The sequence below is a fragment of the Rattus norvegicus genome, chromosome 16 (assembly GCF_021556685.1).
Source record: "Rattus norvegicus strain SHRSP/BbbUtx chromosome 16, alternate assembly SHRSP_T2T, whole genome shotgun sequence".
Classification (NCBI taxonomy): domain Eukaryota; kingdom Metazoa; phylum Chordata; class Mammalia; order Rodentia; family Muridae; genus Rattus; species Rattus norvegicus.
Window position 1 is genome coordinate 22,091,228 of NC_141549.1, and position 24,545 is coordinate 22,115,772.

At 44.4% G+C, this 24,545-nt stretch overlaps 1 protein-coding gene across 8 annotated transcripts; it reads left to right on the forward strand.

Annotated features, from left to right (window-relative positions):
- The first annotated feature begins 10,858 nt into the window (after window positions 1-10,858).
- Window positions 10,859-18,307, forward strand: LOC148000456 (uncharacterized). 8 transcript variants are annotated; one of them, XR_015639727.1, is made up of 4 exons: window positions 10,859-15,674; window positions 17,266-17,588; window positions 17,736-17,788; window positions 18,164-18,307. XR_015639727.1 is itself a non-coding variant. In XM_087589358.1 (4 exons), exons 1-3 carry the CDS (start codon window positions 10,937-10,939, stop codon window positions 17,768-17,770), a joined length of 6,585 nt encoding a protein of 2,194 aa, XP_087445484.1. In that variant the 5' UTR covers window positions 10,878-10,936; the 3' UTR covers window positions 17,771-17,788; window positions 18,164-18,307. The 8 variants fall into 8 exon arrangements, 4 of the variants coding, with proteins under 4 accessions (XP_087445484.1, XP_087445482.1, XP_087445485.1 ...); XR_015639729.1 differs by having other exon boundaries at window positions 10,859-14,603; XM_087589358.1 differs by having other exon boundaries at window positions 10,878-17,163.
- The last annotated feature ends 6,238 nt before the right edge of the window (window positions 18,308-24,545 follow it).

Sequence of the window (24,545 nt, forward strand, 5' to 3'; positions counted from 1 at the left end):
TAGTAACTAAATTTTATATGCCCATGATTAGAATACAATCCACAATATCATTACAGCAGTGGGATCTTACAGAGACAACTAAGACAAAGGTAGTTTCCATTCTTCCAAGGAATAAATGTCACTGAAGTAAAACTAAACATCATTTCTGATGTTAAATTTGAGTAAAACCAAACGAACACAAGACTTCCCACAAGACTACTTGGGAAATGCAGTGTAATGAGTATAAAATAAAAAAATGAAAGACCTTAGCTAGTTAATACCAGTTCTCTACCCCATGCTAGCGGAATACCAGGTATAAGTCATTATAAACAAGTACAGCCAGCAGGATTTACAATGACACAGGCACATTTCAAAGGTGATGCCTAGTTTGGCTGAAAGAAAAAGATCACATGAATGAGAAATTCACACTTACTACATTTCATTTTTATTCTAAACGGCTATACACCAATCTTTCTCCTTTTATTTTAAAAGCAGTAAATATATATACATATATACATATATACATATACTTGCATATATATGCATGTATACACATCTTCTCACGTACACATATGTAGTTACAAATACATACATGCGTATAAGTGCACACACATGTGTATATGCATATTTGCCAGCCAGATGGTTCAATGGGGTAGTGATAAGTAGTCTGGTAACACATTGCATATGAAAACATGACTATGTGTGTAACATACCCCATGGTTTGCTATATTCAAGTCTGTCTTTCTCAGGAAATCCAAGGAACTTAAATTCTCTCATGATCCATTTTAATAGTGTGAACACTAAGAGGAAATGCATGCTTCTTCAACATTATTCTTTGATCAACAGTCCTCCTTCACCTGTTCTGTTGAATCTTCTCTGTGATATATTGCTTGTTGATGCAGAGAATGTTTGACGTGTCAGTTTTGCAAGTAAGAAACGTAAATCATCCTCAAACCTGGCACTGAAAGTCAAAAGTAGACTGCCATGTTATGGGTTTCCCTGAGGTGTAAGGAAGAACAAACATGTGAAGATCTTATTTCTTATGCAGTATGAGTCAATGAGGCTTCCCATTTACAATGCAGCATCAAACCCATTCACAAGCCCAACTTCCTGAATTTATCTATTTAAATCAACGAGTGTTCCGGGCATCCTATCTAAGCTAGCTTTATGGAATTTGATAACACATTTTGTGACCAAATCCCCTGGGTAACACCACTTCACAGCTTTGAATGAATCCTTCAGACTCTGTTAAATACACTCTTATTGTAACTAGCTGATGCTTATGTTAGTCACTTTCTATAGTTGTAAAAAATATCATGGGAAAGAAAATGTTTAGAAGAAAGAGATGGTGTGAAGTGGGTCTCTTGGTTAAATTGGATACAGAAATCACCATCATGATTCAGGCAGACAAGCATGACGATGAAGCAGCAGCTGAGAGATCACATCTTGACCTACACAGGAAAGAGAGAACTTAGTGGAAATGACACCAGTCTATTGAAATCTTTTTTTTTTTATTAACTTGAGTATTTCTTATTTACATTTCGAATGTTATTCCCTTTCCTGGTTTCTAGGCCAACATCCCCCTAATCCCTCCCCCTCCCCTTCTTTATGGGTGTTCCCCTCCCCATCCTCCCCCCATTGCTGCCCTCCCCCCAACAATCACGTTCACTGGGGGTTCAGTCTTAGCAGGACCAAGGGCTTCCCCTTCCACTGGTGATCTTACTAGAATATTTATTGCTACCTATGAGGTCAGAGTCCAGGGTCAGTCCATGTATAGTCTTTAGGTAGTGGCTTAGTCCCTGGAAGCTCTGGTTGCTTGGCATTGTTGTTCATAAGGGGTCTCGAGCTCCTTCGAGCTCTTCGAGTTCTTTTTCTGATTCCTTCAACGGGGGTCCCGTTCTCAGTTCAGTGGTTTGCTGCTGGCATTCGGCTATGTATTTGCTGTATTCTGGCTGTGTCTCTCAGGAGAGATCTACATCCGTATCCTGACGGCATGCACTTCATCGCTTTATCCATATTGTCTAATTGGGTGGCTGTATATGTATGGGCCACATGTGGGGCAGGCTCTGAATGGGTGTTCCTTCTGTGTCTGTTTTAATCTTTGCCTCTCTATTCCCTGCCAAGGGTATTCTTGTTCCCCTTTTAAAGAAGGAGTGAAGCATTCACATTTTGATCATCCGTCTTGAGTTTCATTTGTTCTATGCATCTAGGGTAATTCAAGCATTTGGGCTAATAGCCACTTATCAATGAGTGCATACCATGTGTGTTTTTCTGTGATTGGGTTGCCTCACTCAGGATGATATTTTCCAGTTGCAGCCATTTGCCTACGAATTTCATAAAGTTATTGTTTTTGATAGCTGAGTAATATTCCATTGTGTAGATGTACCATATTTTCTGTATCCATTCCTCTGTTGAAGGGCATCTGGGTTCTTTCCAGCTTCTGGCTATTATAAATAAGGCTGCTATGAACATAGTGGAGCACGTGTCTTTTTTATATGTCGGGGCAACTTTTGGGTATGTGCCCAAGAGAGGTATAGCTGGATCCTCAGGCAGTTCAATGTCCAATTTTCTGAGGAACCTCCAGACTGATTTCCAGAATGGTTGCACCAGTCTGCTTTCCCACCAACAATGGAGGAGTGTTCCCCTTTCTCCACATCCTCGCCAGCATTTGCTGTCACCTGAGTTTTTGATCTTACCCATTCTCACTGGTGTGAGGTGAAATCTCAGGGTTGTTTTGATTTGCATTTCCATTATGACTAAAGATGTTGAACATTACTTTAGATGTTTCTCAGCCATTTCGCCTTCCTCAGCTGTGAATTCTTTGTTTAGCTCTGAACCCCATTTTTTAATAGGGTTATTTGTCTCGCTGCGGGCTAACTTCTTGAGTTCTTTGTATATTTTGGATATAAGGCCTCTATCTGTTGTAGGATTGGTAAAGATCTTTTCCCAATCTGTTGGTGGCCGTTTTGTCCTACCCACAGTGTCCTTTGCCTTACAGAAGCTTTGCAGTTTTATGAGATCCCATTTGTCGATTCTTGATCTTAGAGCATAAGCCATTGGTGTTTTGTTCAGGAAATTTTTTCCAGTGCCCATGTGTTCCAGATGCTTCCCTAGTTTTTCTTCTATTAGTTTGAGTGTATCTGGTTTGATGTGGAGGTCCTTGATCCACTTGGACTTAAGCTTTGTACAGGGTGATAAGCATGGATCGATCTGCATTCTTCTACATGTTGACCTCCAGTTGAACCAGCACCATTTGCTGAAAATGCTATCTTTTTTCCATTGGATGGTTTTGGCTCCTTTGTCAAAAATCAAGTGCCCATAGGTGTGTGGGTTCATTTCTGGGTCTTCAATTCTGTTTCATTGGTCTATCTGTCTGTCTCTGTTCCAATACCATGCAGTTTTTATCATTATTGCTCTGTAATAGTGCTTGAGTTCAGGGATAGTGATTCCTCCTGAAGTCCTTTTATTGTTGAGGATAGTTTTAGCTATCTTGGGCTTTTTGTTGATGAATTTGCAAATTGTTCTTTCTAACTCTTTGAAGAAATGGATTGGTATTTTGATGGGGATTGCATTGAATCTGTAGATTGCTTTCGGTAAGATGGCCATTTTTACTATATTAATCCTGCCAATCCATGAGCATGGAAGATCTTTCCATCTTCTGAGGTCTTCTTCAATTTCTTTCTTCAGAGTCTTGAAGTTCTTATTGTACAGATCTTTTACTTGCTTGGATAAAGTCACACCGAGGTACTTTATATTATTTGGATCTATTATGAAGGGTGTTATTTCCCTAATTTCTTTCTCAGCTTTTTCTCTTTTGTGTAGAGGAAGGCTACTGATTTATTTGAGTTAATTTTATACCCAACCACTTTGCTGAAGTTGTTTATCAGCTTTTGTAGTTCTCTGGTGGAACTTTTGGGATCACTTAAATGTACTATCATATCATCTGCAAATAGTGATATTTTGACTTCTTCTTTTCCCATCTGTATCCCCTTGACCTCCATTTGTTGTCTGATTGCTCTGGCTAGAACTTCAAGAACTATATTGAATAAGTAGGGAGAGAGTGGGCAGCCTTGTCTAGTCCCTGATTTTAGTGGGATTGCTTCAAGTTTCTCTCCATATTGTTTAATGTTAGCAACTGGTTTGCTCTATATGGCTTTTACTATGTTTAGGTATGGGCCTTGAATTCCTATTCTTTCCAGGACTTTTATCATGAAGGGGTGTTGAATTTTGTCAAATGCTTTCTCAGCATCTAATGAAATGATCATGTGGTTCTGTTCTTTCAGTTTGTTTATATAATGGATCACGTTGATGGTTTTCCGTATATTAAACTATCCCTGCATGCCTGGGATGAAGCCTACTTGATCATGGTGGATGATTGTTTTGATGTGTTCTTGGATTTGGTTTGCCAGATATTTATTGAGTATTCTTGTGTCGATATTCATAAGGGAAATTGTTCTGAGGTTCTCTTTCTTTGTTGGGTCTTTGTGTGGTTTAGGTATAAGAGTAATTGTGGCTTCATAGAAGGAATTCGGTAGTGCTCCGTTTGTTTCATTTTTGTGGAATAGTTTGGAGAATATTGGTATGAGGTCTTCTATGAAGGTCTGATAGAATTCTGCACTGAATCCGTCTGGACCTGGGCCCTTTTTGGTTGGGAGACCTTTAATGACTGCTTCCATTTCCTTAGGAGTTATGGGGTTGTTTATCTGGTTTATATGTTCCTGATTTAACTTTGGTACCTGGTATCTGTCTAGGAAATTGTCCATTTCCTGCAGATTTTCAAGTTTTGTTGAATACAGGCTTTTATACTAAGATCTGATGATTTTTTGAATTTCGTCTGAATCTGTAGTTATGTCTCCCTTTTCATTTCTGATTTTGTTAATTTGGACACACTCTCTGTGTCCTCTAGTTAGTCTGGCTAAGGGTTTATCTATCTTAATGATTGTCTCAAAGAACCATCTCTTGGTTCTGTTGATTCTTTCTATGGTCCATTTGTTTCTACTTGGCTGATTTCAGCTCTGAGTTTGATTATTTCCTGCATTCTACTCCTCCTGGGTGTGTTTGCTTCTTTTTGTTCTAGAGCGTTTAGGGGTGTTGTCAAGCTGCTGACATATGCTCTTTCCTCTTTCTTTCTGCAGGCACTCAGCGTTATGAGTTTCCTCATAGCACAGCTTTCATTGTGTCCCATAAGTTTGGGTATGTTGTACCTTCGTTTTCATTAAATTCTAAGCAATCTTTAATTTCTTTCTTTATTTCTTCCTTGACCTGGTTATCATTGAATAGAGCATTGTTTTATTTCCACGTATATGTGGACATTCTTCCATTATTGTTATTGAAGACCAACTTTAGGCCATGGTGGTCTGATAAGATGCATGGGATTATTTCTATCTTTCTGTACCTGTTGAGGCCCGTTTTTTGACCAATTATATGGTCAATTTTGGAGAAAGTACCATGAGGAGCTGAGAAGAAGGTATATCCTTTTGCTTTAGGATAGAATGTTCTATAAATATCCGTTAAGTCCATTTGGCTCATGAATTCTCTTAATCTGTCTAGGTCTCTGTTTAATTTCTATTTCCATGATCTGTCCATTGATGAGAGTGGGGTGTTGAAATCTCCTACCATCATTGTGTGAGGTGCAATGTGTGTTTTGAGCTTTAGTAAGGTTTCTTTTATGTATGTAGGTGCCCTTGTATTTGGGGCATAGATATTTAGGATTGAGAGTTCATCTTGGTGGATTTTTCCTTTGATGAATATAAAGTGTCCTTCCTTATCTTTTTTGATGACTTTTGGTTGAAAATTGATTTTATTTGACATTAGAATGGCTACTCCAGCTTGCTTCTTCTGACCATTTGCTTGGAAAGTTGTTTTCCAGCATTTCACTCTGAGGTAGTGTCTGTCTTTGTCTCTGAGGTGTGTTTCCTGTAGGCAGCAGAATGCAGGGTCCTCGTTGCGTATCCAGTTTGTTAATCTATGTCTTTTCATTGGGGAGTTGAGGCCATTGATGTTGAGAGATATTAAGGAATAGTGATTATTGCTTCCTGTTATATTCATATTTGGATATGAGGTTATGTTTGTGCGCTTTTCTTCTCTTTGTTTTGTTGCCAAGACGATTAGTTTCTTGCTTCGTCTAGGGTATCTCTTGCCTCCTTATGTTGGGCTTTACCATTTATTATCCTTTGTAGTGCTGGATTTGTAGAAAGATATTGTGTAAATTTGGTTTTGTCCTGGAATATCTTGGTTTCTTCATCTATGTTAATTGAGAGTTTTGCTGGATGCAGTAACCTGGGCTGGCATTTGTGTTCTCTTAGGTTCTGTATGACATCTGTCCAGGATCTTCTGGATTTTATAGTTTCTGGCGAAAAGTCTGTATGATTCTGATAGGTCTGCCTTTATGTTACTTGATCTTTTTCCCTTACTGCTTTTAATATTCTTTCTTTATTTTGTGCGTTTGGTGTTTTGACTATTATGTGACGGGAGCTGTTTCTTTTCTGGTCCAATCTATTTGGAGTTCTGTAGGCTTCTTGTATGCTTATGGGTATCTCTTTCTTTAGGTTAGGGAAGATTTCTTCTATGATTTTGTTGAAGATATTTACTGGTCCTTTGAGCTGGGAGTCTTCACTCTCTTCTATACCTATTATCCTTAGGTTTGATCTTCTCATTGAGTCCTGGATTTCCTGTATGTTTTGGACCAGTAGCTTTTTCCGCTTTACATTATCTTTGACTGTTGAGTTGATGATTTCTATGGAATCTTCTGCTCCTGAGATTCTCTCTTCCATATCTTGTATTCTGTTGGTGAAGCTCGTATCTACAGCTCCTTGTCTCTTCTTTAGGTTTTGTATTTCCAGGGTTGTTTCCATGTGTTCTTTCTTGATTGCTTCTATTTCCATTTTCAATTCCTTCAACTGTTTGATTGTGTTTTCCTGGAATTCTTTCAGGGATTTTTGTGACTCCTCTCTATGGGCTTCTACTTGTTTATTTATGTTTTCCTGGAATTCTTTCAGGGATTTTTGCGATTCCTCTCTGTCGGCTTCTACTTGTTCTCTAAGGGAGTTATTCACGTCTTTCTGGAAGTTCTCCAGCATCATGATCAAATATGACTTTGAAACTAGATCTTGCTTTTCTTGTGTGTTTGGATATTTTGTGTTTGCTTTGGTGGGAGAATTGGGCTCCGATGATGCCATGTAGTCTTGGTTTCTGTTGCTTGGGTTCCTGTGCTTGCCTCTCGCCATCAGATTATCTCTAGTGTTACTTTGTTCTGCTATTTCTGACAGTGGCTAGACTGTCCTATATGCCTGTTTTTCAGGAGTGCTGTAGACCTCTTTTCCTGTTTTCTTTCAGCCAGTTATGGGAACAGAGTGTTCTGCTTTGGGGCGTGTAGTTTTTCCTATCTACAGGTCTTCAGCTGTTCCTGTGGGCCTGTGCCCTGAATTCACCAGGCAGGTCACTTGGAGCAGAAAAGTTGGTCTTACCTGTGATCCGGAGGCTCAAGGTTGCTCATGGGGTGTTGCTTATGAGCTCTCCGCGGCGGCAGCCACCAGGAAGTTCTGACCGCCCTTTCCGGGAGCTTCTGTGCACCAGGATTCCAGATGGCGTTTGGTGTTTTCCTCTGGAGTCAGTAATGTGTGCAGAGTGCAGTCTCTTCTGGTTTCCCAGGCATGTCTGCCTCTCTGAAGGTTTAGCTCTCCCTCCCACAGGATTTGGGTGTAGAGAACTGTTTATATGGTCAGTCCCTTCAGGTTCTGGCGGTGTCTCAGATGCCAAAAGAAAGCACTGTTGTTCTACTCTGTTTCCAGCTCTGTCTCTCTATTGAAATCTTAAACCTCATCCTGGCAACAGTTTTACTACAAAACAGCCCCACCACCTACTCCTTTTGAAAATAATTCAGCGCTCTGCACAGCAAGCATAATGTGAGCCTATGGGGCTGTTGACATTCAAGCCACCACAGAGGTGCTGGATGAGGTCTTAATATACATCCTGTAAGTGTAGCAATAGTCATGATGTTACAGAATAGTTGACGATACTGTGCCCTCCTCCCAGATTGCGTTGTTTACTTATAAACAAATTTCTACTAATTGCTGTGGTTCAGCCTTTGCACAGACCTTTAATCTCTCAAACTGGAATGTAGACATTTCCTTAGTACCCACCCTTAATGCTAAGTAATCAATGTAACCTTAGTTTATAGAATGAAGCACCTCGTTTAAAAGTGATGCTTAATTGCATGAAAGAGAAGGTGATTATCCAGAGAAAGATTTGGTATAAAGAATATTCCCATCTCTCTCACGAAGGAATAAGAAAAGTGGCTACTTGAGGGGTAGTGCAGCAGAAAGTACAAAAAGACGGGGGGAGAGAGAGAGAAAGAGAGAGGGAGGAGGGAGGGAGGGGCGGAGGGAGGGAGGTGGCCTTTTTACTTGGAGAGTTTTAGAGAGAAACAGTGCAGAATGAACCATAGAATATGAAGGAAAGAGAATATTACAAAATCACTATTTAGAGGAAGAGTAGAGCAAAACATCAGAGGCCAAGAGTCACATTTTGTCCTTTCTATTTATATATTTCCATCTTACAAGGAAAAATGACTTCAGGTAGCAAAGAGCAGAAGAAATCTAAGTATAAACCTAAAGAGATCCACAGTAAAGACTTTGAAAAACTCTGGGCCAATTACTCAAGCAGACAGGAAGCAGAATTCACTGAATGTCACTGAATGTCGTGCTAACTTTCGACAGAATACACAAATAGTTTGGGGACTATGAATCCAGGTTCTGACATTATCAGAAGGGTGATAGAATGAATAAAATCAGTAAATTTTCAATCAAAAGTATCACTGCTAATTTTCGTTTTAGGATGAAAAATATAAAACAGATAATTTCTATGCGGTGTCTTCTGAGCATAGAAATTCTATTCCTAAGGCTACTGCTGATCGTGAAGCTTCCACCTCTACTGCTGACAGCCTGGATGCTGCCGAGCCTGACCCAACAAATTCTACAAATGCTACTGACTGTCTGGCTGCTCTTGAGCGTGAGCTGACTAATTCCAACAACACTGCTGACTGTCTGGCTGACCTTGAGCCTGATCCGACGATTTCTACCAATGCCGCTGACTTTCAGGCTGCTGTTGCACCAGAGCCAACTATGTCCACCCACCCTGCTGACTGTCTGCCTGATGTGGAACCAGAGCCAACTATGTCCACCCACCCTGCTGACACTCTGGCTGCTCTTGAGCCTGAGCTGACTACTTTCAACAACACTGCTGACTGTCTGGCTGACCTTGAGCCTGAGCCAAACATGTCCACCCACCCTGCTGACAGTCTGCCTGATGTGGAACCAGAGCCAACTATGTCCACCCACCCTGCAGACACTCTGGCTGCTCTTGAGCCTGAACTGACTAATTCCAACAACACTGCTGACTGTCTGGCTGACCTTGAGCCTGATCCGACGATTTCTACCAATGCCGCTGACTTTCAGGCTGCTGTTGCACCAGAGCCAACTATGTCCACCCACCCTGCTGACTGTCTACCTGATGTGGAACCAGAGCCAACTATGTCCACCCACCCTGCTGACATTCTGGCTGCTCTTGAGCCTGAGCTGACTACTTTCAACAACACTGCTGACTGTCTGGCTGACCTTGAGCCTGAGCCAAACATGTCCACCCACCCTGCTGACAGTCTGCCTGATGTGGAACCAGAGCCAACTATGTCCAATCACCCTGCAGACACTCTGGCTGCTCTTGAGCCTGAACTGACTAATTCCAACAACACTGCTGACTGTCTGGCTGACCTTGAGCCTGATCCGACGATTTCTACCAATGCCGCTGACTTTCAGGCTGCTGTTGCACCAGAGCCAACTATGTCCACCCACCCTGCTGACTGTCTGCCTGATGTGGAACCAGAGCCAACTATGTCCACCCACCCTGCTGACACTCTGGCTGCTCTTGAGCCTGAGCTGACTACTTTCAACAACACTGCTGACTGTCTGGCTGACCTTGAGCCTGAGCCAAACATGTCCACCCACCCTGCTGACAGTCTGCCTGATGTGGAACCAGAGCCAACTATGTCCACCCACCCTGCTGACACTCTGGCTGCTCTTGAGCCTGAGCTGACCAATTTCAACAACACTGCTGACTGTCTGGCTGACCTTGAGCCTGATCCGACTATTTCTACCAATGCCGCTGACTTTCAGGCTGCTGTTGCACCAGAGCCAACTATGTCCACCTACCCTGCTGACTGTCTGCCAGATGTGGAACCAGAGCCAACTATGTCCACCCACCCTGCTGACACTCTGGCTGATCTTGAGCCTGAGCTGACTAATTCCAACAACACTGCTGACTGTCTGGCTGACCTTGAGCCTGATCCGACGATTTCTACCAATGCCGCTGACTTTCAGGCTGCTGTTGCACCAGAGCCTGCTATGTCCACCTTCCCTGCTGACTGTCTGCCAGATGTGGAACCAGAGCCAACTATGTCCACCCACCCTGCTGACACTCTGGCTGCTCTTGAGCCTGAGCTGACTAATTCCAACAACACTGCTGACTGTCTGGCTGACCTTGAGCCTGATCCGACGATTTCTACCAATGCCGCTGACTTTCAGGCTGCTGTTGCACCAGAGCCTGCTATGTCCACCAACCCTGCTGACAGTATGGCAGCTGTTGAGCCTGAGCCGACTATGTCCACCCACCCTGCTGACATTCTGACTGCTGATGAGCCTGAACATAATAATTCTACCAAAGCTGCTGACTGTCTGGCTGACCTTGAGCCTGAGCCAAACATGTCCACCCACCCTGCTGACAGTCTGCCTGATGTGGAACCAGAGCCAACTATGTCCACCCACCCTGCTGACACTCTGGCTGCTCTTGAGCCTGAGCTGACCAATTTCAACAACACTGCTGACTGTCTGGCTGACCTTGAGCCTGATCCGACTATTTCTACCAAGCCGCTGACTTTCAGGCTGCTGTTGCACCAGAGCCAACTATGTCCACCCACCCTGCTGACTGTCTGCCTGATGTGGAACCAGAGCCAACTATGTCCACCCACCCTGCTGACACTCTGGCTGCTCTTGAGCCTGAGCTGACTAATTCCAACAACACTGCTGACTGTCTGGCTGACCTTGAGCCTGATCCGACTATTTCTACCAATGCCGCTGACTGTCGGGCTGCTGTTGCACCAGAGCCCGCTATGTCCACCAACCCTGCTGACAGTATGGCAGCTGTTGAGCCTGAGCCGACTATGTCCACCCACCCTGCTGACATTCTGACTGCTGACGAGCCTGAACATAATACTTCTACCAAAGCTGCTGACTGTCGGGCTGACCTTGAGCCTGAGCCAAACATGTCCACCCACCCTGCTGACAGTCTGCCTGATGTGGAACCAGAGCCAACTATGTCCACCCACCCTGCTGACACTCTGGCTGCTCTTGAGCCTGAGCTGACCAATTTCAACAACACTGCTGACTGTCTGGCTGACCTTGAGCCTGATCCGACTATTTCTACCAATGCCGCTGACTTTCAGGCTGCTGTTGCACCAGAGCCAACTATGTCCACCTACCCTGCTGACTGTCTGCCAGATGTGGAACCAGAGCCAACTATGTCCACCCACCCTGCTGACACTCTGGCTGCTCTTGAGCCTGAGCTGACTAATTCCAACAACACTGCTGACTGTCTGGCTGACCTTGAGCCTGATCCGACGATTTCTACCAATGCCGCTGACTTTCAGGCTGCTGTTGCACCAGAGCCTGCTATGTCCACCTACCCTGCTGCCTGTCTGCCAGATGTGGAACCAGAGCCAACTATGTCCACCCACCCTGCTGACACTCTGGCTGCTCTTGAGCCTGAGCTGACTAATTCCAACAACACTGCTGACTGTCTGGCTGACCTTGAGCCTGATCCGACGATTTCTACCAATGCCGCTGACTTTCAGGCTGCTGTTGCACCAGAGCCTGCTATGTCCACCAACCCTGCTGACAGTATGGCAGCTGTTGAGCCTGAGCCGACTATGTCCACCCACCCTGCTGACATTCTGACTGCTGATGAGCCTGAACATAATAATTCTACCAAAGCTGCTGACTGTCTGGCTGACTTTGAGCCTGAGCCAAACATGTCCACCCACCCTGCTGACAGTCTGCCTGATGTGGAACCAGAGCCAACTATGTCCACTCACCCTGCTGACACTCTGGCTGCTCTTGAGCCTGAGCTGACCAATTTCAACAACACTGCTGACTGTCTGGCTGACCTTGAGCCTGATCCGACTATTTCTACCAATGCCGCTGACTTTCAGGCTGCTGTTGCACCAGAGCCAGCTATGTCCACCCACCCTGCTGACTGTCTGCCTGATGTGGAACCAGAGCCAACTATGTCCACCCACCCTGCTGACACTCTGGCTGCTCTTGAGCCTGAGCTGACTAATTCCAAAAACACTGCTGACTGTCTGGCTGACCTTGAGCCTGATCCGACGATTTCTACCAATGCCGCTGACTTTCAGGCTGCTGTTGCACCAGAGCCTGCTATGTCCACCTACCCTGCTGACTGTCTGCCAGATGTGGAACCAGAGCCAACTATGTCCACCCACCCTGCTGACACTCTGGCTGCTCTTGAGCCTGAGCTGACTAATTCCAACAACACTGCTGACTGTCTGGCTGACCTTGAGCCTGATCCGACGATTTCTACCAATGCCGCTGACTTTCAGGCTGCTGTTGCACCAGAGCCTGCTATGTCCACCAACCCTGCTGACAGTATGGCAGCTGTTGAGCCTGAGCCGACTATGTCCACCCACCCTGCTGACATTCTGACTGCTGACGAGCCTGAACATAATACTTCTACCAAAGCTGCTGACTGTCGGGCTGACCTTGAGCCTGAGCCAAACATGTCCACCCACCCTGCTGACAGTCTGCCTGATGTGGAACCAGAGCCAACTATGTCCACCCACCCTGCTGACACTCTGGCTGCTCTTGAGCCTGAGCTGACCAATTTCAACAACACTGCTGACTGTCTGGCTGACCTTGAGCCTGATCCGACTATTTCTACCAATGCCGCTGACTTTCAGGCTGCTGTTGCACCAGAGCCAACTATGTCCACCTACCCTGCTGACTGTCTGCCAGATGTGGAACCAGAGCCAACTATGTCCACCCACCCTGCTGACACTCTGGCTGCTCTTGAGCCTGAGCTGACTAATTTCAACAACACTGCTGACTGTCTGGCTGACCTTGAGCCTGATCCGACTATTTCTACCAATGCCGCTGACTGTCGGGCTGCTGTTGCACCAGAGCCCGCTATGTCCACCAACCCTGCTGACAGTATGGCAGCTGTTGAGCCTGAGCCGACTATGTCCACCCACCCTGCTGACATTCTGACTGCTGACGAGCCTGCACATAATACTTCTACCAAAGGTGCTGACTGTCTGGCTGACCTTGAGCCTGAGCCAAACATGTCCACCCACCCTGCTGACAGTCTGCCTGATGTGGAACCAGAGCCAACTATGTCCAATCACCCTGCTGACACACTGGCTGCTCTTGAGCCTGAGTCGACTAAATCCTCCAATGCTGCTGACTGTCTGGCCTATGTTGAGCCAGAGCCAGCTATGTCCACCCACCATGCCGACAGTCTGGCTGCTCTTGAGCATGAGCTGTCTCATGCCAACAAAGATGCTGACTGTCTGGCTTCTCTCAAGGCTGAGCTGATTAATTCCACCAATGCTACTGATTGTCTGGCTTCTGTTGGGACTGAGACAACCATGTCCACCCAGCCTACTGACAATTTGGCAGCTGTTGAGCCTGAACATAATTCCACCAATACTGCTGACGGTAAGGACTCTGTTGAACAAGAGCCATCTAAGCCCACCTACCGTGCCGACAGCCTGGCTGCTCTTGAGCATGAGCTGACTAATTCCAACAACACTGCTGACTGTCTGGCTTCTCAGAAGGCTGAGTCAATTGATTCTACCAATGCTACTGATTGTTTGGCTTCTGTTGGGACTGAGACAACTATGTCCACCCACCCGGCTGACAATATGGCTACTGATGAGCTTGAGGCTACACATTCCACCAATGCTGCTTACTTTCTGGCGGCTCTTGAGCCCCAGTCGACTAATTCCTCCAATGCTGCTGATATTCTGGCTTCTGTTGGGTCTGAGACAACCATGTCTACCCACCTTGCTGATATTCCTATTGCTCATGAGCCTGACTATAATGATTCTACCAATGCTGCTGACAGTCTGGACTCCGTTGAGCCAGAGCCAGCTATGCCCACCCCCCGTTCCGACAGTCTGGCTGCTCTTGAGCATGAGCTGTCTCATGCCAACAAAGCTGCTGACTGTCTGGCTTCTCTCAAGGCTGAGCCAACCATGTCCACCCAGCCTGCTGACAGTGCGGCAGCTGTTGAGCCTGAGCCTACAATTTCCACCAGAGCTGCTGATTTTCTGGCTACTGTTCTGCCAGAGCTAACTAGGTCAAACCACCCTGCTGACTGTCTGGACTCTGTTCAGCCTGAGTCATCTATGTCCACACACCCTGCTGATAATATGGCTACTGATGAGCTTGAGCCTACAAATTCGACCAACGCTGCTTACTGTCTGGCTGCTCTTGAGCCTGAGTCGACTAAATCCTCCAATGCTGCTGACTGTCTGGCCTATGTTGAGCCAGAGCCAGGTATGTCCACCCACCGTGCCGACAGTCTGGCTGCTCTTGAGCATGAGCTGTCTCATGCCAACAAAGATGCTGACTGCCTGCCTTCTCTCAAGACTGAGCTGATTAATTCCATCAATGCTACTGATTGTCTGGCTTCTTTTGGGACTGAGACAACCATGTACACCCAGCCTACTGACAGTGTGGCAGCTGTTGAGCCTGAACATAATAGTTCCACCAATGCTGCTGATGGTCTGGGCTCTGTTGAACAAGAGCCAGCTAATCCCACCCACCATTCCAACAGTCTGGCTGCTCTTGAGCATGAGCTGACTAATTCCAACAACACTGCTGACTGTCTGGCTTCTCAGAAGGCTGAGTCAATTGATTCTACCAATGCTACTGATTGTTTGGCTTCTGTTGGGACTGAGACAACTATGTCCACCCACCCTGCTGACAATATGGCTATGGATGAGCTTGAGCCTACACATTCCACCAATGCTGCTTACTTTCTGGCCGCTCTTGAGCCCCAGTCGACTAATTCCTCCAATACTGCTGATATTCTGGCTTCTGTTGGGTCTGAGACAACCATGTCTACCCACCTTGCTGATATTCCTATTGCTCATGAGCCTGACTATAATGATTCTACCAATGCTGCTGACAGTCTGGACTCCGTTGAGCCAGAGTCAGCTATGTCCACCCACCATGCCGACAGTCTGGCTGCTCTTGAGCATGAGCTGTCTCATGCCAACAAAGCTGCTGACTGTCTGGCTTCTCTCAAGGCTGAGCCAACCATGTCCACCCAGCCTGCTGACAGTGCGGCAGCTGTTGAGCCTGAGCCTACAATTTCCACCAGAGCTGCTGATTTTCTGGCTACTGTTCTGCCAGAGCTAACTAGGTCAAACCACCCTGCTGACTGTCTGGACTCTGTTCAGCCTGAGTCATCTATGTCCACACACCCTGCTGATAATATGGCTACTGATGAGCTTGAGCCTACAAATTCGACCAACGCTGCTTACTGTCTGGCTGCTCTTGAGCCTAAGTCGACTAAATCCTCCAATTCTGCTGACTGTCTGGCCTATGTTGAGCCAGAGCCAGGTATGTCCACCCACCGTGCCGACAGTCTGGCTGCTCTTGAGCATGAGCTGTCTCATGTCAAGAAAGATGCTGACTGTCTGGCTTCTCTCAAGGCTGAGCTGATTAATTCCATCAATGCTACTGATTGTCTGGCTTCTGTTGGGACTGAGACAACCATGTCCACCCAGCCTACTGACAGTTTGGCAGCTGTTGAGCCTGAACATAATTCCACCAATGCTGCTGACGGTCTGGACTCTGTTGAACAAGAGCCAGCTAAGCCCACCCACCGTGCCGACAGTCTGGCTGCTCTTGAGCATGAGCTGACTAATTCCAACAACACTGCTGACTGTCTGGCTTCTCAGAAGGCTGAGTCAATTGATTCTACCAATGCTTCTGATTGTTTGGCTTCTGTTGGGACTGAGACAACTATGTCCACCCACCCTGCTGACAATATGGCTACTGATGAGCTTGAGCCTACACATTCCACCAATGCTGCTTACTGTCTGGCTGCTCTTGAGCCTGAGTCGACTAAATCCTCCAGTGCTGCTGACTGCCTGGCCTATGTTGAGCCAGAGCCAGCTATGTCCACCCACCGTGCCGACAGTCTGGCTGCTCTTGAGCATGAGCTGTCTCATGCCAACAAAGATGCTGGCTGTCTGGCTTCTCTCAAGGCTGAGCTGATTAATTCCACCAATGCTACTGATTGTCTGGCTTCTGTTGGGACTGAGGCAACCATGTCCACCCAGCCTGCTGACAGTTTGGCAGCTGTTGAGCCTGAACATAATAATTCTACCAATGCTGCTGACGGTCTGGACTCTATTGAACAAGAGCCAGCTATGCCCACCCCCCGTTCCGACAGTCTGGCTGCTCTTGAGCATGAGCTGTCTCATGCCAATAAAGCTGCTGACTGTCTGGCTTCTCTCAAGGCTGAGCCAACCATGTCCACCCAGCCTGCTGACACTTTGGCATCTGTTGAGCCTGAGCCTACTTTTTCCACCAAAGCTGCTGATTGTCTGGCTACTGTTCAGCCTGAGCTAACTAGGTCAAACCACCCTGCTGAATGTCTGGATTCTGTTCAGCCTGAGTCATCTATGTCCCCACACCCTGCTGACAGTTTGGTAGCTATTGAGCCTGAACTGACTAATTCCACCAAAGCTGCTGACTGTCTGGACTCTGCTGAGCCAGAGCCAACTATGGCCACCCACCATGCTGACATTCTGACTGCTGTTGAGCCTGAACATACTAATTGCTCCAGTACTGCTGACTGTTTGCCTGCTGTTCAGCCTGAGTCCAGTATGTCCACCCACCCTGCTGACAGTATGGCTGCTATTGATGCTGAGCCTACAGATCCTGCCATTGTTGCTGACTGTCTGGCTGCTCTTGAACCTCGGCTGTCTGTTACATGTGCTGCTGACAGTAGTGTGTTAGTTGAGAGTCATGACTCAGGACCAGCTAGTCACATTGGATTGGATTATGTAGTTGATTTACCTCTTTACAAGGAGAGTACAAGGTACAAACCCCATGCTGACCCAGAGCCCACTCCTGGTTCCTGCACTTGTTATTCCCTTGACTCCATTCAAATGACTAACCTGACTCTTTTGATATCCCTTAGTGAAGAAGAAATATTTGATTCTGCTACTTCAGATGAGGAATCTTCTTTTACTCCTGACGTAGAAGAAGGTCTGCCTGCTACTCAGGGTGCTGAGGATATTTTTCATGCTTCCGCACGAGCTGAACCAATAAACCACAGCTTGATCCTTCTCAGGGAGAGTGGATATCTTCGGGCAACAGAGATACCACGCATACCTTTTTTGCTCTTCATATGGCTTATATCCTCACTCTTATCCATCATAACATGGATGAAAATCCAAATTCAACAAGCATGGCATGAAGAAAATGGCCAAGGAGCTCCCACTAAGAAGAGAGTCGGACCAGGTAAGTTAAACTAAAATAGTAGCTTAAAATAGATTAAGATTGTTTTACTAGAAACCTAGGTCTCTTTTGTTAATAAATTTCATACTTCTATAGGGCTATTTACGCATAACCTAGAACCTGAAAACTTTATTTTTTCTCAATTTATAGAAAATAATTTTCATAATGTAACAAATCCAGTTTAGAGAAATACAACTGACCAGGTAATATTTTTTCCTACTTGGATGTTTCCTATTCTAGAATGAGGAGATTATTGTCACTTCCAGTGAAAACATGTGTTTCCTGAATGACTAAGCCGGGAAAACTTCCTGTTAAATGTTATTGTCTATTTATCGCTGTCATTCTGAACTCTGACTTCTGAAGTTAGCATAGCCTTTGACCGCAACATTCCAAAAGAAGCAACTTCTGAGATTAAAAATAACAAGAGAAGCATCCACCTTCTCACTGTTTCTCTCTACACTGATATGTCTACATTGATATCTACATGATAATGACACTGATGTTGTTGATGCTGGGCATGACAATATCACCAGAGATGTGCCTGATGATACTGTTAATAATTCTTCTTTTTCTTCTAGTGGCTGCGGCTCCTGATCCCTAGACCCTTGATGCTCCTCCAGGATCGATTGGAATATCAAAACACAGTCTGTGTGGGAGAATTGATCATATATATAAATTTTAAAATAAAATGTTCAGTCTGATTGTAGACTGAAGTAAAAATTGATTGTTTCATTGGAGTCTCAGTTGTGCCATGTGATGCTTCCTGGAAACTTTTTTCAATTATTTTCAATTTTAATATTTTCAATTTTAATATTTACTTATTTACTTTACATCCTGCTCACTGCCCCCTCCCTGTCAGCCTCTCCCATAATTGTTCCCTTGTGCCCCACTCTCCTTCTCCTCTCAGTGGGTAGGGGCCATTTGGTTATCTTCCCACCCTGGAACATGAAGTCTCTGTGAGACTAATCTAGGACACAATCTAGCTAGAAGAACCTATTCTGCATACAGGCAACATCCTTTAGGATAACCCATGCTGTAATTGTTTGGGACTCACACAAAGATCAAGCTGCACATCTCCTACCTATGTGTGTGGAGGCTTAGGACCAGCCTCTGTATGTTCTTTGGTTGGTGGTTCAGTCTCTAAGAGCCCTAAGAGTCCAGGTCAGGTGATTTGGTTAGTCTTCCTGTGGCATTCTTATCGTCTGAGGGACTGCAATCCTTCCACTTATTTTTCCATGACAGTCTTCAAGATCCATCCAATTTTAGCTGGGAGTGTTCATCTAAGTCAGCTTCTGGGTGAACCCTCTCATGGGACAGCCTATGCTAGACTCTGTCTGCAAGCATAACAGGATATCATTAATAGTGTCAGGGACTGTTGCTTGACAATGCGATGGGTTTCAAGTTGGGTAGGCTGGTGGTTGGCTTTTCCCTCAGTCTCTCCTCCAGCCCTGTTCCTTCATTGACTGTAGACAGGAAAAAAATTGGATTTAAAGTTTTGTGGTTGGGTTGATGTTCGAATTGCTCCAGTGGGCTTGCTGCATAGCTAGAAGAGCCAGTCACCCCAGGCTCTGTATCCCCAAGGCTATGATTCACAACCTCCACTGATTCTTGTGTGCCTCCCCTATCCCATTCTCTGTCTCTCTCTCTGAGGTTGTACCCTCACTCAACACCCTTACAAGTTACAGATCTCCATTCATTATCATGGTTCCCTCCTCCTTCCCACACTGAACCCTGCCTGACCCTATCCCTTTCTATCTCCTTTCTTAATCAGCTCCTTTCATCCATCCATATGCCTTCCATGACCATTCTATATTCTCAAATATCCTTTCTTGTGCCCTTCTTTTTCTACCTTCTTGGGTCTGTAGAGTCTATCATGGGCATCCTGTATTTTATGGGCTGCCTCCTGAGAGGGAGGGGTCATGCTTACCTTCCTTTTCACTGAGCCCCACTGGATTGCATTCCTATTTAGGGCTCCTAGGCATAAGAGGCCTGTATAACTAAAGAGAGCCAATCCTAGGCCTTCTATAAGAAAACATAATCATTGAATTAAGTCATAAATACTTTTCCAATGTTTCTTTTAGAGCCCATCTATTCAGCACTTTAACATGTTTAAGTTAAAGAAATTACATTTTTTTATATCATTAAATTGATTAGATTTATATGTAGAAGATTTTGCTGCTGTGCATTTTCTATGCAGTATGTGTGATAGAATTCAGTACTGGTTCCCCTGGAATTGGAGTTACAGATAGTTGTGAGTGACCAGCAATGTGCTAGCAATTAAAACTGAGAGCTCTACAGTCAAAACTAGAACTCTTAACAGCCCATCCATCTCTAAAGGTATATATATATATATATATATATATATATATATATATATATATATATATATATATATATATCTCAACATGGTAAATTTTATCATAAAATCTTATGAAATTTCAATACATTGTCTAGTTTATGTAAAAAAAAATTCACTAAGAACATTTTACTCTAATATGACCTGTGTTTGCAGATGGGTCAAAGACATTTTGAATTGGATCTATGACCCTGAACCCCAGTACTCACATTGTGTACATGTGTACATCTTGTTTGTGCATTGATCCACATATGAAAGATAGAGACTGATATTGTCTTTCTCTCACTTTACCCCCCACACGTGGATTACTGTGTTTGGGCCAAAGGACAATGCCACTTGACAGTTCTGTTCTGCTATACTGTGGGTTCTAGGGACTGAATACAGACCATCAACCCTCATTTTCGTTCCACCCCTGGTCCCTCCATTTTGGAGACTGTTCACTCACTCAAATCCCTAGTGTGTTTGATTTTCTGTCTTGGAGCAAAATTATCTTCATACTTGCAGGAAAGTAAGCTTTGGGGATCCCATTATACCCACATCTGCAATGAGGTTTTCAGGACAAGTGTTTTGCCAATTGAGTTTTACCAAGCACCCCAGTCTCTATCCCTTATTTCCTATTTTTAGGCTGTACTAGCTTAGGAAGGAGAACCAGTAGCACAGTAGTAGACATTCCATTGTCCACATGCTTCTTGATCATCTTGTAGTTCTAAAGGCTTAATTAATTAGTCTTTAAGCTGCAGTTTCATATAAATAATAAATTATGCATTCTAATTCCAAAATATTCCTCTGTTTATTGAACATATTCTTTAAATACTCCGACTTGATGAACTGGAATTTTTCATTCTGTCAGTCCATTTACTCCCCACATGTAACTTCCCACATGTACTGTGTAGAATCCCCATTCTACTATTTCTCAAGATTGTCCCATTCTTACACCTTTTTGTTTCTTTAGCCAGTCAAGATCCTTACACTTCATAAATTTAAATATTATGAAATGAACCCTGGTCTTTGGGACCCTCATTTCATTTTGCTTAAACCATTTTGAATCTAAAATCCAGGAGCTGGGGTGCCATTGTTTCTCACCTCATAGTGATATTTACCAATTTTGGTGTAAGTCCAGGCACACACTGACCATTTTACCATAAAGCGTGAAGTCCTGCTTTGCTACCTTTTAGTCCCTGTGTTACCATTGATACTGTATCTATTACCTAAGAAGCATGTTGTGATCCTGATGGAAGCAAATACAGAAACATTACTCCTGAGCATAAAAAATGAAATTTGGAAATGAAAAAAAAATCAAAGTACTAGTGACTGGGGGTTTCCTTGTTCATTTGTTGGTAAGAATTTACATAGATACACGTGGTCTGAAAACTGCATCAGTGGGTCATGTCTACATTGTGTCAATCATCCAGCCTAAGACCCACAGCCTGTCACTCATCCACAAGACACACAGCTTATCAAAAAATCTGTCCGCAAACCCTCCATAGTCTGTCAATTATCCATAGGGAAATCCCACAGCCTGGCAATCATCAATAAGAATTGCCTAAGTCCTGTCAATCATCCACTGGAAACCTCCTTGTCCTGTCAGTCATCTACAAGCAACTCTCAACTCTCTGTCATCCAGAAGAAATTTTCACAGCCTGTCAATCACGCATAAAAAATAGCCATAGTCTGTTAATCATCCACAGGTCATGTCCACAAGCTTACATACAAACCTTACATGGAGATCTGTAACTTGTAAGAGTGTTGAGTGAGGGTACAACCTCAGAGAGAGAGACAGAGAATGGGATAGGGGAGGCACACAAGAATCAGTGGAGGTTATGAATCATAGCCTTGGGGATACAGAACCTGGGGTGACTGGCTCTTCTAGCTACACAGCAAGCCCACTGGAGCAATTCGAACATCGACCCAACCACAAAACTTTACATCCAATTTTTTTCCTGTCTACAGTCAATGAAGGAACAGGGCTGGAGTGTAGAGGGCCGCAATAACATTCGCCACCACAAGATGGCGCGGGCCTCCGCCGCGCCAGCCGACTTCCTTTCAGGAAGTTAACTGTGTGTGCATGTGCAAGAGTGCCTTCGTGCCAGGTCTTTGCCCACTCCGGGGTGTGCCTAATGAGATCTTGGGTAAGCGACCAATCAGGTGTGGATGTGCCGCGCTAGGGTGTATATAAGCCGCGCCCTGCCGGCGTCCCGGGCCTCTCCTTAAGATTCAAAAAATGTTTAGCTGCAGTAAGAATTCGTGTGTTCCCATGTATTCTTGCTGGCGAGCTCGCGCGGGACACTGGAGGAGAGACTGAGGGAAAAGCCAACCACTAGCCTACCCAACTTGAAACCCATCACATTGTCAAGCAACAGTCCCTGACACTATTAATGATATCCTGTTATGCTTGCAGACAGAGTCTAGCATAGGCTGTCCCATGAGAGGGTTCACCCAGAAGCTGACTTAGATGAACACTCCCAGCTAAAATTGGATGGATCTTGAAGACTGTCATGGAAAAATAAGTGGAAGGATTGCAGTCCCTCAGACGATAAGAACGCCACAGGAAGACTAACGAAATCAACTGACCTGGACTCTTAGGGCTCTTAGAGACTGAACCACCAACCAAAGAACATACAGAGGCTGGTCCTAAGCCTCAACACACATAGGTAGGAGATGTGCAGCTTGATCTTTGTGTGAGTCCCAAACAATTACAGCATGGGTTATCCTAAAGGATGTTGCCTGTATGCAGAATAGGTTCTTTTTTTTTTTTTTTTTTTTTATTAACTTGAGTATTTCTTATATACATTTCGAGTGTTATTCCCTTTCCTGGTATCCGGGCAAGCATCCCCCTCCCCATTCCCCTTCCTTATGGGTGTTCCCCTCCCAACCTTCCCCCCATTGCCGCCCTCCCCCCACCAGTCTAGTTCACTGGGGGTTCAGTCTTAGCAGGACCCAGGGCTTCCCCTTCCACTGGTGCTCTTACTAGGATATTCATTGCTACCTCTCCCTTCCCTACAATCTTAGTGTTGTTCTTGATGGTGACAATTACTTAAGTATGAATATTAAAATGATATTAAATGATTTGAAAAACTCAGAGACAAATATTTAGAAAGCTTATGACACAGGAAATACGGAGACTGTTCCAACACAACAAAAGAACAGCAGTACCAGGATTACTACATAGTTCAGTAGTTCAGTTCGTGAGTCATGAACCAAGACAAAGAATAAGCTAGATCAGCTGTTGGTCCACTTCAGTATTTTTTATTTTGACACAGTTTGCCACTGAATTAAAGGTCATGTGTGTCATTGGCAAATGTTCTACCATGAATAAACACCCCCAGTCCCTGAGTCTGAAATTTTATAATTTCTGACTCTAAAAATGACAGCATAAGCCACATGTTTAGAATTATACATACATAATCACAGGTAATAAATAGTGTTTCCTAATGATCTGTTTGAGTTTTGAAATGTCCAATGCAGCAGAAAACTACCTTTTGCTAGGAGGTTTTTCTGTAAACTTTCATCCTGTAATGAACCAGCAATGTTCTTGATACTGCAGTCCAAGACATTTTTTTGTCATATTTCAGATGGAGCTTTCAATGTGGATATATAAATAGTTCATTTCCTTCCACATATTCTGGTATTGTAGAATTATAAATCTTGTCCTAGACTTTAATGTTTAGCTCTACAAAATGATCTTACAAAGCTATATTCCTTTCCATATGAAATAAAATTGTTTATGCTGAAATTCCCTGTTTAGTACACATGTTTACCTATTGTTTATGTTGAGCCATTATTTCCAGACAACAGATCTGTGCTTTAAGGTGAGCCTTTCTAGAGAGAGCTCACTCTCATTTCAAAACTTTAATGCTCTTTGAAATATTTAATTTTATTTTTTCTTATTCACTTTACATCAAACTCACTGACCCTGTCTCAGTCTCCCTATTCTACAGTCCTTTCCGGTTCCCCTTCCCCTTCACCTCTGAGCAGTCATGGATCCCCTATATATCCCCACACCCAGGCACTTCAAGTCTCTGCAAGGGTAGACACTTCCTCTCTCTCCAAGGTCAGACAAGGCAGCTCAGCTAGAAGGAGGTATCCCATGTATAAGGAACAGTTTTTGATAGGCCCCATCCCAGTTGACTGGGACCTATAAGAAAATCCAGCTACTCTTCTGCTACATATGAGTGGGAAGGTGTGAGTCCAGCCCGTGTATTTTCTGTGGTTGGTGGTTCAGTCTCTGAGAGCCCCAGGAGTCCAGGTTATTTCACTCTGTTGTTTGTCCTCTGGAGTTCTTATCTCCTTGCAGACCTGGAATCTTTCCTCCTAGTGTTCCCTAAGAGTCTAATGCCATACATCCCTGAGCAAGGCAAATCTTGTCATTAGAGTTTTTAAGTGGGAGGAAGGGAGGGAGGGAGGGAGGGAGGGAGGGAGGGAGGAAGGGAGGGAAAGAGGGAAAGATTGTGTGTATGCTTTCTCGAGCCTTTTAGTTTGTGCTCTATTGAAAACTTAACCATGCCTCATGTTTTCTCTTTTGAAATTCGGGAGGATACCAGTCAATAATCATAATCATTTGCTGAAAAATGAATTAAAGATTATTTGCCTAGACCTGTAGTTCC

What these genes read in the sequence shown, in the direction of transcription:
- LOC148000456 (XM_087589356.1), top strand. Translation starts at nt 10,937, where the DNA reads ATGTCCACCCACCCTGCTGACTGTCTGCCTGATGTGGAACCAGAGCCA. An exon ending in TAAGAAGAGAGTCGGACCAG is followed by an intron (nt 17,589 to 17,735) that starts GTAAGTTAAACT and finishes CTCAATTTATAG; the next exon opens with AAAATAATTTTCATAATGTA.